General features: G+C 45.2%; 1 protein-coding gene across 1 annotated transcript in view; it reads left to right on the top strand.

Annotated features, from left to right (window-relative positions):
- LOC144698275 (leptin receptor overlapping transcript-like 1) overlaps positions 1-13,593 on the top strand; it is a 41,052-nt gene extending 27,459 nt beyond the window's left edge. Inside the window, exon 4 of the mRNA XM_078570248.1 lies at positions 12,780-13,593. Coding sequence (XP_078426374.1) covers positions 12,780-12,896 — 117 coding nt within the window. The 3' untranslated portion in view covers positions 12,897-13,593. The remainder of the gene's footprint in view (positions 1-12,779) is intronic.
- Positions 13,594-14,034: the final 441 nt, after the last annotated feature.

The raw sequence follows: 14,034 nt of genomic DNA, 5'->3' as shown, positions 1-14,034 counted from the left end.
CATGGTGAACGAGACTTGGTGCAAATTAAGACACGAGCAGCAGAGTTTTGGGTGATTTCAATTTATAGAGTGTAGCGTGCAGGAGACCATCCAGTTATGTGTTGGAATAATTGAGATTGGAGGTAACAAAGGGTTCATGAGGGTTTCAGATGAGACAGGGTGAAGCCCAGTGATGTTACGGAGGTGGAAATAGGTGGTCCTAGTGGTGCTGTGAATATGAAGCCGGAAGTTCATCCTTGGCTCATATCTGACACCAAGGTTGTGAACAGACTGGTTTAATCTCAGACTGTCACCCAGGAGAGGGCTAACAGAGTTTGAAGTGGGGATAGAAATGATGGTTTTGAATGAGGGTTAGAACAAAGTAAGATGATCGAAGGAGAAGAAAGTACCAGAGGAGTAGGAGGTCAGGCCAAGGTGTGATCCAGTGATAATTGCCACTGCGATGATCTTGTCAGGGCAAGTAGTGGAAGATACAGCCCAGAAGGGAGGCTTCATTAAGGGAGAAGGTATCATTATCCCTAAGCCCTATTTCCATTAAGGCCATGATATTGATACAATTAGCCACATGTTCATGGATGGCAATGCCTTTGTTCACAAGTGAATGGATTATCAGGTGGTAAATGCATTGACAGATGGTAAGAAGTGATCTCCTGGCAGAGTCCACAGGATCAGCAATTGGAGGGGTGAGTTGAACAGGAAGGAGATTGGCATGAGTAACCCCCAGCGAGCACACTGAGCGGGAAAGTGGCCGAGAGAGCAGTTGAGGTTGCAGCATGTAATGAGCCAGCTCTGTATGTCTCGGTGGGCCTTTCAGAGGACACCACGAAATACACAGAGGGAAGATGTCGGCATAACTAAGAGGGAGTCAAGACTTGGATGCAGCTGGTGAACAGGAAGATATAGGAGTACTGAAGGGTTGGGATAGGGGATTAGGAGGGAAGAACACCTGAGACTGAAGAAGGCATGATGATGGAAGAGAGGGCCTAGGAGGGGACAAGAGAAAAGGAGTAAAAGTAGAAATTGAGTGTTGGGCTTGGGTCTGGTGCAGCAGCCAAACTGTGCTCGTGAATGGACTTGAAAACCTAAAGTTACATAGGCCTAGTCACACAAAATTAGGGAACGCAAAGTCCTATAGCAACTGGGAAATACAAAATAGGTAGGAGATACTAGGAAGGATTCCAGAGTTAAAAGTAGAAAGGTCACCTGGCTGAGATTCCAGATTACTGAGGGAAGAAAAGGTGGAAATTATGGAAGCTGTGACCAATTTTCCAATCATCTGTAGTTATGGGGATGGTGCCACCGAACTGGAAGTTTGCTAATGTTACTTCTAAAGGTGTCATGCCCTAAGAGGGCATTGGTGGCCATGGACTTGTCCATGATTATGTTTGGCAAGATACTGCAATGGTTTGCCATTGCCTTCCACAGTATGGCTAACAAGGAAACTCTCCCGCTCTTACCACCTGCCATCAGCATATTGAAAGAATTTACAGGCTGATAATCAGCCTGTTTGGCCATATTATGGATGCTTCCTTCCATGGCTATCAAGACCTGAAGTGGAACTTGAACCCAGAGCTCCTGACCCAGAGGTAGAGGTCCAACCACTGCCACAAGACCTCTATGCAAATGTTACAACCCTAATTAAAAAAAGGGAACAATGATTAACCTGGCAACTACAGGCCAGTTAGTCTAATATGGTAGACAAATTTTAGAGACTAATCTAGGGCAAAATTAATTGGCATTTGGGAAAACATGGCCTAATAATTAAAAGCCAGCATGGATTTGTTAAGTGAAATCATGTTTGACTAATTTAATTGAGTTCTTTGAGAAATAGCAGAGGGTTGATGACAGTGGTACAGTTGATGCTGTGTTGCTCCAAGTTTTAATGCGTCCCTCCGCACGTAGTCCTGGTCCTTGGATTGTGCCAGCCTGCAACACTTGGCCAAAGACAACTCTGCACTGGAAGATAACAAGTTTTGGCCAGACCAAAGAGTATCTTTTATCGCATTGATGGTCCTCCAGCTGCACTTGATATTTATCTCTGTGTGCATCCCTGAAAACAATCTGTAGAGCTCACAGTCCTGCATCACAGTGCTGCTCAGGATGAACCTCCTCGACAAAAGCCACTGCATCTCCTTCCAGACCTTTGTAAAGGCACATTCCAGAAGAAACTGGACAATGGAATCTTACCCGCCACAGCCATCTCGAGGGCAACCTGTGGAGGGGATGAGACTCCAGGCATGTGGGAAGGATCTGATGGGGAGGGTCTTTCTCACCACCAGCCAAGTTGCATCTTAGTGCTTGTTCTGGTGATGAGACATTTTACCAAATAACCTTTTGACTGTCTGCTCAGGGAACCATCTCCTTTTCCCTCAGGGCCTCTAGGATGTTACGTGCAGACCACTGCCTGATGGACTTGTGGTCAAAGGTGTTTTTCTGCATAAACTTTTCCACAAAGGATAGGTAGTACAGCATGGTCCAACTGCTTAGAGCATTCCGTGGCAATATGGCCTGACCAACACTGGAAACCTGTAGAACCTTAGCATTTAGTGACTCTTCGTGTTTACAAGGCTCCATGCACAGCTTTGGATGAGGGCAAAGTTGGGTACGTTATTTTTCCCTTTATAGGTTTGTACATTGTGTCTCTTCTAACACAGTCCATTTTCAACGTCCAGATAATGTGGAAGATGGTTTCAGTGATCACCTTGGCACAGGAGTGAGGAATTGGTCAGACTTGCACCTTGTACATCAACACCAATAGCACCTCGCATTTGACCAAGTTCTTGTCCGTAATGGAGAGGGAGTGTCACCCCCAAATGCCCAGTTTTTGTTTTACCGTAGCTACTCTCTTCTTCCAGTTTCTAACGCATGCCTCGGCTTCTCTGAGTGGGTGTCACTGGCTAGGCCAGCATTTATTGCCCATCCCTAATTGCCCTTGAGAAGGTGATGGTGAGCTGCCACCTTGAACCACTACAGCCTAGGTGACATAAGTACACTCAGTGCTGTTAGGGAGGGAGTTCCAGGATTTTGACCCAGCAGCAGTAAAGAAATGGTGATATATTTTCAAATCAGGATGGTGTGTGGTTTGGAGAAGAACTTCCAGGTGGCAGTGTTCCCATGTATCTGCTGCCCTTGTTCTTCTAGATGGTAGTGGTCATGGGTATGGAACATTCTATCTATGGAGCCTTGGTGAGTTCCTGCAGTGCACCTTGGAGATGATACACACTATTGCCACTGTGTGTCAGTGGTGGAGGGAGGGAGTGAATGTTTGTGGATGGGGTGCCAGTCAAGCAGGCTGCTTTGTCCTGGATGGTGTGAAGCTTCTTGAGTGTTGTTGGAGCTGTACGCATCCAGGCAAGTGGAGAGTTTTCCATCACACTCCTGACTTGTGCCTTGTGGATGGTGGACAGGCTTTGGGGAGTCAGGAGGTGAGTTACTTACTGCAGGATTCTGAGCCTCTGACCTGCTCTTGTAGCCACAGTGTTTATATGTCTAGTCCAGTTCAGTTTCTGGTCAGTAGTAACCTAGAATGTTGATAGTGAGAAATTCAGTGATGGTAATGCCATTGAATTTCATGGGGTGATGGTTAGATTCTCTCTTGTTGGTCATTGCCTAGCACTTGTCTGACACATGTCTTACTTGCCACTTGTCAGCCCAAGCCTGGATATTGTCCAGGTATTGCTGCATTTGGACATGGACTGATTCTGTATCTGAGGAGTCGTGAATGGCGTTGAACATTGTGCAATCATCAACGAACATCCCAACTTCTGACTTTATGATGGAGGGAAGAACATTGATGAAACAGTTGAAGATGGTTGGGCCTAGGACACTACCCTGAAGAACTCCCGGAGTGATGTCCTGGAACTGAGATGATTGACCTCCAACATCCGCAACCATCTTCCTTTGTGCTAGGTATGATTCCAACCAGCGGAGAGTTTTCCCCGATTCGCATGGACTCCCGTTTTGCTAGGGCTCCTTGATGCCATACTCCTCGATATCTCCAGCACCTTCATGTAGACTGACCTGATGGTGAAAGGGGGTGAAGGATTGGTCAATCCAACTTCCAAAGAAAATGGCCTAGCTCTTGCCACGGTTTACCTTGACTCCTGACACCTATATGATCTGGTTGCAGATGCTCATCAGTCTCTGCACGAAACAGTGAATCCATGATGTTGTCCATGTCCAGAGAGGTTTTGACCTGAGTGCCTCCACTGCCTGGGATTGTCACCCCTCTTATGCCCACATTCTTCCTCATGGATTCAGCAAAAGGTTCAATCCAACACATGAGCAGGACAGAGGAGAAAGGGCAGGCCTGCCTGACTCTAGATTTGATCTGAAAGCTTTCAGATTCCCACCCATTGATTGAAACAGCACTACTACTGTAGAACAGTTGTATTCAATTGCAGATTCCTTCCCCAAACCCAATTTTGGAGAGCACATCCATCATTCAGGTGTGCGATATTCTGTCAAAGGCCTTCTCCTGGTCCAGGCTGATGAGACAGGTATCCATCCCCCTGTTCTGCGCATAGGCAGTTGTATCCCTGAGTAGTGGGAGGCTATCGGAGATCTGTTAGCTACAGCACGGATTTGGTCAGGGTTGATTATCAACTCCAGAGCAGACTTGACCTGATTGGCATTGACTTTGGGCAGAATTTTGTAATTCACATTCAGCAGTGAAATGGCAGCCACTTTCTGATTTTCTCCGTCTCCCATTTCCACTGAAAACCTATTACCTTTCAATTCTGCTGAAAGGTCAGAGACCTGAAATGTTAACTCTGTTTCTCTCTCCACAGATGCTGCCAGACCTGCTGAGTATTCCCAGTATTTTCTGAACTCATTGGTTTATCTCTGTAATAAAGAAACATCTCACATTTAGTTTATTGGGAAGTCGCTGGTTCTGGATGCTGAATGAGGGTGTCTGACAAGGATCCATCATTTCCATAAAAAGAGAGCCAGAAATTGTTATGACCGATGCAGTTGGTAAAACAGTTATTTAAAAATCCCAGAGGGGAACTTTAAACAACTGTCATAACCTATAATTTTGAGTGTTATGTTTGAGATGTGACTCTAAATTCAGGAATCAGACCACCAGTTCTCAAGGCTTTACGTTAAACTAATTGAAACATTTTATTAATTTACACAGGTTAAAATATATACAGATGGCTTCAAATTACTACTATCATAACTTATAATAAATTCCCAAACTAATCTCCATTAAGGCAACAGCAACCCATATGCTTAACCAGACACCAGGCAAAGCATTTTCACCTTACGAATTCAAAATGAGATAAAAGCAAAATACTGCAGAAGCTGGAAATCTGAAACAAAAACATGTTCTTTGCACTTTGGATCCTGTGGAGCCAGTGGGAGGCTTACAGTTAAAAGCAAAAAAACTGCGAATGCTGGAAATCCAAAACAAAAACAAAAATACCTGGAAAAACTCAGCAGGTCTGGCAGCATCTGCGGAGAGGAACGCAGTTAACGTTTCGAGTCCGAATGACCCTTCAACAGAACTAAGTAAAAATAGAAGAGAGGTGAAATATAAGCTGGTTTAAGGGGGGGTGGGACAAGTAGAGCTGGATAGAGGGCCAGTGATAGGTGGAGATAACCAAAAGATGTCACAGACAAAGGGACAAAGAGGTGTTGAAGGTGGTGATATTATCTACGGAATGTGCTAATTAAGGGTAGAAAGCAGGACAAGCAAGGTACAGATAGCCCTAGTGGCGATGGGGTGGGGTGAAGGAATCGAAAAAGGCTAAAAGGTAGAGATAAAACAATGGATGGAAATACATTTAAAAATAATGGAAATAGGTGGGACAAGAAAAATCTATATAAATTATTGGAAGAAAAAAAGGGGGGGCGGGGATCGGAAAAGGGGTGGGGATGGAGGAGATAGTTCATGATCTAAAATTGTTGAACTCAATATTCAGTCCGGAAGGCTATAAAGTGCCTAGTTGGAAGATGAGGTGCTGTTCCTCCAGTTTGCGTTGAACTTCACTGGAACAATGCAGCAGGCCAAGGACGGATATGTGGGCATGAGAGCAGGGTGAGTGTTGAAATGGCAAGCAACAGGGAGGCCTGGGTAATGCTTGCGGACAGACCGAAGGTATTCTGCAAAGCGGTCACCCAGTCTGCGTTTGGTCTCTCCAATGTAGAGGAAACCGCATTGGGAGCAACGAATGCAGTAGACTAAATTGAGGGAAGTGCAAGTGAAATGCTGCTTCACTGGAAATGAGTGTTTGGGCCCTTCGACAGTGAGGAGAGGGGGAGTAAAGGGGCAGGTGTTGCACCTTCTGCGGTTGCATGGGAAGGTGCCGTGGGAGGGGGTTGAAGTATAGGGGGTGATGGAGGAGTGGACCAGGGTGTCCCGGAGGGAATGATCCCCGCGGAATGCCGTCAGGGGGGTTGAAGGGAAGATGTGTTTGGTGGTGTCATCATGCTGGAGTTGGCAGAAATGGCGGAGGATGATCCTTTGAATGCAGAGGCTGGTGGGGTGATAAGTGAGGACAAGGGGGACCCTATCATGTTTCTGGGAGGGAGAGGAAGGTGTGAGGGCGATGCGCGGGAGATGGGCCGGACACAGTTGAGGGCCCTGTCAACCACCGTGGGTGGAAAACCTCTGTTAAGGAAGAAGGAAGACATGTCAGAGGAACTGTTTTTGAAAGTGGCATCATCAGAACAGATGCGATGGAGGCGAAGGAACTGAGAGAATGGGATGGAGTCCTTACAGGAAGCGGGGTGTGTGGAGCTGTAGTCGAGGTAGCTGGGGGAGTCGGTAGGCTTGTAATGGATATTGGTGGACAGTCTATCACCATAAATTGAGACAGAGAGGTCAAGGAAGGGACGGGAAGTGTCAGAGATGGACCATGTGAAAATGATGGAGGGGTGGAGATTGAAAGCAAAATTAATAAATTTTTCCAGGTCCAGACGAGAGCATGAAGCAGCACCGAAGTAATCATCGATGTACCGGAGAAAAAGTTGTGGGAGGGGGCCGGAGTGGGACTGGAACAAGGAATGTTCCACATACCCCATAAAGAGACAGGCAAAGCTGGGGCCCATGCGGGTACCCATAGCCACACCTTTTATTTGGAGGAAGTGAGAGGAGTTTAAGGAGAAATTGTTTTGTGTGAGAACAAGTTCAGCCAGACGGAGGAGAGTAGTGGTGGATGGGGATTGTTCGTGCCTCTGTTGGAGGAAGAAGCGGAGAGCCATCAGACCATCCTGGTGGGGGTTGGGGGTGTAGAGGGACTGGACGTCCATGGTGAAGAGGAGGCGGTTGGGGCCAGGGAACTGGAAATTGTTGATATGATGTAGGGTGTCAGAGGAATCACGGATGTAGGTGGAAAGGGACTGGACAAGGGGAGAGAGAATGGAGTCAAGATAGCAAGAAATGAGTTCCGTGGGGCAGGAACAGGCTGACACAATGGGTCTGCCGGGACAGTCTTGTTTGTGGATTTTGGGTAGGAGGTAGACGCGGGCCGTCCGAGGTTGGGAGACTATCAGGTTGGAAGCTGTGGAAGGAAGATCTCCAGAGGAGATGAGGTCAGTAACAGTCCTGGAAACAGTGGCTTGATGTTCAGTGGTGGGATCATAGTCCAGGGGGAGGTAGGAGGAAGTGTCTGCCAGTTGACGTTCAGCCTCTGCGAGGTGGAGGTCAGTGCGCCAGACAACAACAGCACCACCCTTGTCAGCGGGTTTGATGACAATGTCAGGGTTGGACCTGAGAGAACGGAGTGCAGCAAGTTCAGAGAGAGACAGGTTAGAGTGGGTGAGAGGAGCAAAGAAATTGAGACGACTAATGTCACGCCGACAGTTCGCAATGAAAAGATCAAGAGAAGGTAAGAATCCAGAGGGAGGGCTCCAGGTGGAGGGAGAATATTGGAGGTGGGTAAAAGGATCCGTTGAACGGGGAGAGGACTCCTGCCCAAAGAATGTACGGAGACGAAGGCAGCGGAAGAAAAGTACAGCATCGTGCCGAGCCCGAAATTCATTGAGATGAGGGCATAAGGGTATGAAACGAAGTCTTTTGCTGAGCACTGAACGTTCAGCGTCGGAGAGGGGAAGGTCAGGGGGTATTACATGGCCGGGGCTGGGATTGGATGACGGGATGGGGACAGAGGGACAGGCAGGGGTGTAGGGTCCTGGATGGGTGTTGGTGTCGATGAGTTGTTGGAGCTTGCGTTCCTTTGCACCTGAAAGAAAGAGACAAAGTTTCTTGTTGAGGCGTCGGATGAGACAAAGAATAAAATTAAACTGGGGGCACGCGCAGCTTTGAAAAAGGTTGTGGCGGTGCTGCCGGAGGGAGAGGTCAACTGTGTTCATATGGCGGCGCATGGCACTGAGTGTGGATCTCAGAATGCAACGAGAACAGCAGTCCAAGGAGCGTTGTATGTTCGGAGATACCTGTAATCCTGGGTGGGTTCGAAACATTAGGGATGGAACTTCAGATGAAATCCACGTGGGGTAAGTCGGAGACAGACAGTCACTGAGGAAGGAAATATGGCTGTGAAAGCAGATTTTAGTAAACACCTTGTCAAACACCAAGAGAGAAATGGAAAGCAATGAAGGTGAACAAGGCAAAAGAGAGATACGAAAATCCTGACGGAGAGAAGAGCGATACTTCTTCAAGGTAGGCATTCCTTGAAGAGAAATGGCAGTCAATTAAACACTAAGATAAAAGCAAACAACTGCGGATGTTGGAAATCCAAAATAAAAACAAAAATACCTGGAAAAACTCAGCAGGTCTGGCAGCATCTGCGGAAAGGAACACAGTTAACGTTTCGAACCCGAATGACCCTTCAACAGAACTAAGTAAAAATAGAAGAGAGGTGAAATATAAGCTGGTTGAGGGGGGTGGGACAGGTAGAGCTGGATGCTTCTTGAATGCGAAGATAAAAACAAAAAACTACTGCGGATGCTGGAAATCCAAAACAAAAACAGAATTACCTGGAAAAACTCAGCAGGTCTGGCAGCATCGGCGGAGAAGAAAAGAGTTGACGTTTTGAGTCCTCATGACCCTTCAGCAGAACTGAGTAAAGTTAGGAGAGGGGTGAAATATAAGCTGGTTTAAGGTGGGGGATGGGGTGGGGGGAGAGACGTTGGGGGGTGGGGGGGTGTGGTAGTAGGGAGAAGCAAGCAGTGATAGGAGCAGATAATCAAAAGATGTCACAGACAAAGGAACAAAGATGTGTTAAAGGTGGTGATATTATCTAAGAGAATGTGCTAATTAAGAATGGATGGCAGGACACTCAAGGTACAGCTCTAGTGGGGGTGGGATGGAAAGACTGATAGGGCATTACAGGTATAGATTTAAAAATAATGGAAATAGGTGGGAAAAGAAAAATCTATATAAATTATTGGAAAAAGCAAAAGGGAGGGGGAAGAAACGGAAAGGAGGTGGGAATGGGGAGGGAGTTCAAGATCTAAAGTTGTTGAATTCAATATTTAGTCCGGAAGGCTGTAAAGTGCCTAGTCGGAAGATGAGGTGCTGTTCCTCCAGTTTGCGTTGGGCTTCACTGGAACAATGCAGCAAGCCAAGGACAGACATGTGGGCAAGAGAGCAGGGTGGAGTGTTAAAATGGCAAGCGACAGGGAGGTTTGGGTCTTTCTTGCGGACAGACCGCAGGTGTTCTGCAAAGCGGTCGCCCAGTTTACGTTTGGTCTCTCCAATGTAGAGGAGACCGCATTGGGAGCAACGAATGCAGTAGACTAAATTGAGGGAAGTGCAAGTGAAATGCTGCTTCACTTGAAAGGAGTGTTTGGGCCCTTGGATGGTGAGCAGAGAGGAAGTGAAGGGGCAGGTGTTGCATCTTCTGCGTGGGCATGGGGAGGTGCCATAGGTGGGGGTTGAGGAGTAGGGGGTGATGGAGGAGTGGACCAGGGTGTCCCGGAGGGAACGATCCCTATGGAATGCCGCCGGGGGGGTGGAAGGGAAGATGTGTTTGGTGGTGGCATCAAGCTGGAGTTGGCGGAAATGGCGGAGGATGATCCTTTGAATGCGGAGGCTGGTGGGGTGATAAGTGAGGACAAGGGGGACCCTATCATGTTTCTGGGAGGGAGAAGAAGGCGTGAGGGCGGATGCGCAGGAGATGGGCCGGACACGGTTGAGGGCCCTGTCAACGACCGTGGGTGGAAAACCTCGGTTAAGGAAGAAGGAGGACATGTCAAAGGAACTGTTTTTGAAGGTAGCATCATCAGAACCTATCACTGCTTGCTTGTCCCTACTACCACCACCCCCCGCACCCCCCCCACCCAACTTCTCTCCCCCCACCCCACACCTTAAACCAGCTTATATTTCACCCTTCTCCTAACTTTACTCAGTTCTGCTGAAGGGTCATGAGGACTCGAAATGTCAACTCTTTTCTTCTCCGCCGATGCTGCCAGACCTGCTGAGTTTTTCCAGGTAATTCTGTTTTTGTTTTGCTTCTTGAATGCTCTATTCAAAAAATGCAAATAACGCTATCTCTCTTACATGTCAAAACTAGTACACGTCAAAGCACCCAGACTGACTGGTTTTAATCCAATTAAGACACACCTACAGACTAAACCTTTATTTAAAAAGAAAAATATTTTCCAATAATATATACATTAATAGCTTCATGACAGAAATAGAAACACAAATATTCAGTTAGGTTCAGCAAAGACCATTGTAATCAGTCATGTTTGAGACCAAAACTGCAAACTAGGATTTGTTAAGATTCTGGAAATGCAGGAGGATAGTTTGCATTATAGAAAACAACACTGGTGTGGGTAAATGGAAATTTAAGCTTGTTCAATGTAAGCGATGCCCATTTCCAGGGGACAGGCAGTGCCACGGGCTGCTACCTGAACAGCCCATGTGTTATTTTTCAATGATATCAACAAGAAGCACCATTTTATCTATGCAGGAAGCAGCCCGCAGTGCTGCCTATCCCCAAGATATTGATGTAGTCTGCAGTGCATCTCTACAAAGTGGTGTCACGCAACCAAGTTCTTTCCTCATTGAGCCCATTCGTAATTGTTGCTCTGTATATTCACTTGCTGTGAAATATAGCAGCTCAATTGTGTCAGCCATGGCTCAGTTGATAGCACTCTTGCCTCTAAGTCTTAAGGTTCTGGTGTCAGGTCCTACTCCAAGACCTGAGCACAAAAATCAAGTTGGCACTCCAGTCCAGTACTGAGGGTATGCTCAGTGCTTTCTGAATCACCTTACACTAACTCTATTTTGTTTGTATTGTATAAAAATCTCAAGTTATGTTGCCCAATGTGCAGCAGTTTGCATTTGTCACTATAAAATCTGTCATATGTATACCTATTTTTGTAAAATTTAAACAACTTGGATGTGTGATATGACTGCAAGATTGTCAAATTTGCCAATAACGCAAAAATAAGCAGTGCAGGCACAACTTTGCAGGTGGACATTGGCCCTTTATGCAAATAAAGAAACAGATGGCAGATGACATTTTGGAGCACTTGAGACATGTTCTCAGGCTAGTGAAACATCTGTTGCTCACACTGATGATTATTCATCACTGAATTCTTATATAGTTCCATCAACAAATTATACCTGAAGGGCTGGGTATTTGTTTTGGGATCAGGACCCTGATGTCGGGTTCAAATCCAGGTCTCCAGCTTCCACCAGCCGGAAATACCGACCCAATTTTCAAATGAATGACAAATTAATGGCCATTGAAATTGCTGCCCAATTAAGGACAGCGAGGCAGGCTTTTGTGAAGCTGAAGGACTAGCAGGAGGCCCTCCAGCACTGAGGGTTCTGAAGTCTGTCGATACAAGGAAGGGAGAAGGCACCTCAAATTGAAGGTGCCCTTTCAATGCTTTTTACAAACTTTAAAAAATGAAATGGCCACAGCTGCTGGACCACCATTGTGGAAGTATGATGGCCTAGGGGGTTGTAGGGGTGCACTCAAGGTCATCCTGAAGCACTGGCTCCCTGGTCTGCATCCAAGAGGCCACCTCCAAGGCACCTGCCGGGCTTCGAACACGCTTCTTGGTGGAAAGCCATCATGCTGGCCTAGCTGCCTCCGTATAAATGGCCTGGAGGAGGGAAGATACCAGCAAACTGGTTTGCCAGCTGACGCCGGGAAATTCTGGGTCCATCCCGCCTTTGTCACTACCAAAATGCTAGCTTCCAAAATCTAGCCCGAGATGTTTAATTCATCTCTGTAGAATTGTTACTGACTGTTACCATTGTTTTTTGTTTGTTCTTAATCAGATCAAGTCCCAGTCAATTTAATTAAATGTTTTTGCAGGCAGAACTTTATTATATGCTTCTGAAAAATTAAGTAAACTAAGCTATATCATTGTCTCCTTCAATCTGTGAGATCCTCAAAATTATTCATAAGATTTGTTCACTTTGATACACTTAATTCACTTTTATTCACCATGATTCACTTAAAATATGTTTACTACTTGTAAGCACTGAAAGATGCCCAGTGTATTCCATGGTTTCTATTTAGTTTATGTTCTGGGCTTGATCCCACAAAAAACACAGAACTCTAGAATTCGCATTGTATAGAAAATGTAAATGTTAAATCATAGACAGTGTCCTAATACCCATAATGTGTAGAAAATGTGAATGTTAAATCACACACAGAATCACAATACCCAGAACATAAAGAACTTTGAATTTAAATCACACAGGACACCAATACAAGAGCAGCATGGTAATATTGAACATTACAGAACCTCAGGCTACAGTTGAAGTTTTGTATCCAGTTTGGATGCTTTTGGTTGCAGATATGCCACAGTATGTCTTTTTGAACTGTTTTTTGATCTAATTTCAGATTGAATGGGGAGCATGTTCTCTGGTGCTAACGGGCAATGTCATCATCTTTGCAACTATTCTGGGATTTTTTGTGGTTTTTGGCACTAATGATGACTTCAGCTGGCAGCAGTGGTGAGAGATACATATGCCAATGGATGCAGAAGGGAGAGTGTCCACACTCTAGAATTCATCCAAAAATGAACTGCTATAATATCAATGACTGTCCAATACCAGACGTGGCTAAGTCATTACTTTTTACACTGACGTTTGTCAGTCTGCACAAGTGTGCATTTACAAGAGACTGCATCCCTCTTTTATTAGTCTAAATATTATCTACATATCAAGACACAAAGTTTGATTTCGCAATCCCTATTGGTGCAACATTGATAATTATCTCAAATAAATGGACAAAAAGTATTGTAACATCGTAGAAAACGCTATTGAGAAGAATCAACTGTTTGATTTGTTATTTTGTTCTGTTAGCTTTGACGTGAAGCATTTGTAAACGAACAAAAGGGATTTATTCTCTTTTAAATCAAAGTATTTGCTGCCTTTTGTGTTTTAGTGTACAGTAAGATTTTAGTGCTGTGTTGTATAGTTGGGTGCAGTATTGCATGCTGTATTATAATTGAGCTTTATTGTGTTCATTTTTATGTAAAAGATCAGTATCAAGTTAGAAAAGTGAAACTTGTACATTATGATGTCTTTACAATTGGTGGATAGTTTACTTTTGTCTTGTCGCTGTTTTCAACATATTTACAAAAGCAAGTATTAATCAGTGTGTCCTGTAAAGCTGCAGATAAATACTTTTAAAATTGTACTCCGTTAATTGATATTTGCGTGACTTGTGTTTATTGTGTTGTTAATGTGTCCTGAAATTATTGCAATGCTTTGGTAAAATCTGAGAGCATGAATGGTGAGGACACAAAGTCTATCCCCTTCGGACCCTAATTTAACTTTGAAGCCAATCCATCTTGTGCCTGAACTTTCCATTAAAGCTCATCCCTCTCGTATAGCCCTGTGGGCCAGTTCCTTTAGTTGCCTAACAATCTCATCAAAACTCCTTTCCCTAGTACGCTAACTTTATTTCAGGAATCGTGTGTATTTTGAATGTTCCCCCTGTCTATCTTTTCCCTGATTAGCAGGTTAAACCCCAGAATTTCTTCCTCTGGTAATCTTTCTTAGGTCTACTCTAAATTGACTTATCATTAATTTAAATTTATGTTCCCTAGTCCTATTCCTCGGCTTACTTTTGGGTTTCAGTTTATACTATT

This window comes from Cetorhinus maximus, chromosome 2 (genome assembly GCF_964194155.1).
Source record: "Cetorhinus maximus chromosome 2, sCetMax3.hap1.1, whole genome shotgun sequence".
NCBI lineage: Eukaryota > Metazoa > Chordata > Chondrichthyes > Lamniformes > Cetorhinidae > Cetorhinus > Cetorhinus maximus.
This window is presented reverse-complemented; position numbering and strand designations above follow the sequence as displayed.